Source organism: Pan troglodytes, chromosome 18 (genome assembly GCF_028858775.2).
Source record: "Pan troglodytes isolate AG18354 chromosome 18, NHGRI_mPanTro3-v2.0_pri, whole genome shotgun sequence".
In the NCBI taxonomy this organism is placed as follows: Eukaryota; Metazoa; Chordata; class Mammalia; order Primates; family Hominidae; genus Pan; species Pan troglodytes.
The window spans coordinates 36,799,078-36,800,997 of record NC_072416.2 but is presented as its reverse complement, the minus strand read 5'-3'; the positions used below and the strand labels follow the sequence as shown (position 1 = coordinate 36,800,997).

Here is a 1,920-nt window from a genome sequence, read left to right as displayed (position 1 = left end):
GACTCCCTTTTATTCCCCTATCAGTTTTGGAATCAGATTGTCAAGTTCTACAAAAAAAAAAAAAAAAAATAGCTGAGCTTTTCATTGGGATTACATTTGATCTATGAATCAATACAAGAGTTGGCGCCTTCAAATCTAGGCTCTTCCAATCAATGAACATGTATATCTCTCCATTTATTTAGGTCTTCTTTACTGTCTCTCAACAAAATTTTTAAATAGTTTTTATAGAGGTTCTGTAAGTCCTGTATGAGATGTTATATCTTACCAGGTACTCCCTGGGTACAAGAGGGAGAGTTGCTTTTCACCCTTTTGAACTGTTTGAAGTTTTTTCTAACCGCATGCATATATTTTTCAAAATAAAAATTATTAAGATTTTTGGCCCTTCTGTCTGGCGGCAGCAATCAGGTAAGCCAAGATGGGTGCATACAAGTACATCCACGAGCTGTGGAGGAAGAAGCAGTCTGATGTCATGAGCTTTCTTCTGAGGGTCCGCTGCTGGCAGTACCGCCAGCTCTCTGCTCTCCACAGGGCTCCCCGCCCCACCCGGCCCGATAAAGTGCACCAACTGGGCTACAAGATCAAGCAAGATTATGTTATATACGGGATTCGTATTCTCCGTGATGGCCGAAAATGCTCAGTTCCTAAGGGTGCAACTTACGGCAATCCTGTCCATCATGGTATTAACTGAAGCCTACAGTTGATTGCAGAGGAGTGAGTTGGACGCCACTGTGGGGCTCTAAGAGTCCTGAATTCTTACTGGATGGGTGAAGATTCCACACACAAATTTTTTGAGGTTATCCTCGTTGATCCATTCCATAAAGCTATCGGAAGAAATCCTGACACCCAGTGGATCACCAAACCAGTCCACAAGCACAAGGAGATGCGTGGCCTGGCATGTGCAGGCCAAAAGAGCCATGACCTTGGAAAGGGCCGTAAGTTCCACCACACTATTGGTGGTTCTTGCCGGGCAGCTTGGAGAAGGCGCAATACTCTCAATCTCCACTGTTACCACTAATATAAGTAAAGTTTGTAAAACTCATACCTAATAAACAATTTAGGACAGTCAAAAAAATTACTAAGATTTTTGAGCCAGGTGCAGTGGCTCAAGCCTGTAATCCCAGCACTTTGGGAGGCCGAGGCTGGCAGATCACCTGAGGTCAGGAGTTCGAGACCAGCCTGGCCAACATGGCGAAACCCTGTCTCTACTAAAAATACAAAAATTAGCTGGGTGTGGTGGTGCACAAGTGTTATTCCAGCTACTCAGAAGGTGGAGGCAGGAGAACCGCTTGAACCCGGGAGGCAGATGTTGAAATGAGCTGAGATTGCGCCACTGCACTCCAGCCTGGGTGATAGAGTCAGACTCCATCACAAAAAAAAAGAAAAAAAGAAAATAAATTATTAACATTTTTGAATCAGCATTCTATTATCATTCTTTATACATCAAAACTGTAAGTAGGCATGCAGTGGAAAGTCTCTCTCCCACTCCTGGACCTATTCACAATATTCCCAATCCTTCCTTCTCAATAGGTAATGGCTATAAATTAATATCTTCTTTATCCTTCCAGAATTCTTCACGCACATGTCCTTAAATGTATACTTTCTCTCGTCTGAAGATAAATGCCATAGACTGTGTGTCTTTTTGCAGAATCTCTTGCAAGACTCTGTGAACACAGTGAGAAAACATGGACCCAGGAACTGTGTTCCTTACATTCAGCTGGAGCTGAGTCTGCAAGTCCCAATGCATGCCAATAAAGAAAGTTCTGCAGGCCAGGTGTGGCGGCCCATGCCTGTAATCCCACCACTTTGGGAGGTCAAGGTGGGCAGATCAACTGAGGTCAGGAGTTCAAGACCAGCCTGGCCAATATGGTGAAACCATGTCTCTACTAAAAATACAAAAAATTAGCTGGGAGTGGTGGCATG

General features: G+C 43.8%; 1 protein-coding gene across 1 annotated transcript; it reads left to right on the top strand.

The window, feature by feature from the left end:
• The first annotated feature begins 343 nt into the window (after nucleotides 1-343).
• On the top strand, nucleotides 344-1,258 carry LOC112207993 (large ribosomal subunit protein eL15-like). The gene is given in 1 exon segment (XM_054669337.1): nucleotides 344-1,258. A coding segment is annotated over 1 exon segment (600 nt). The 5' UTR covers nucleotides 344-415; the 3' UTR covers nucleotides 1,016-1,258.
• The last annotated feature ends 662 nt before the right edge of the window (nucleotides 1,259-1,920 follow it).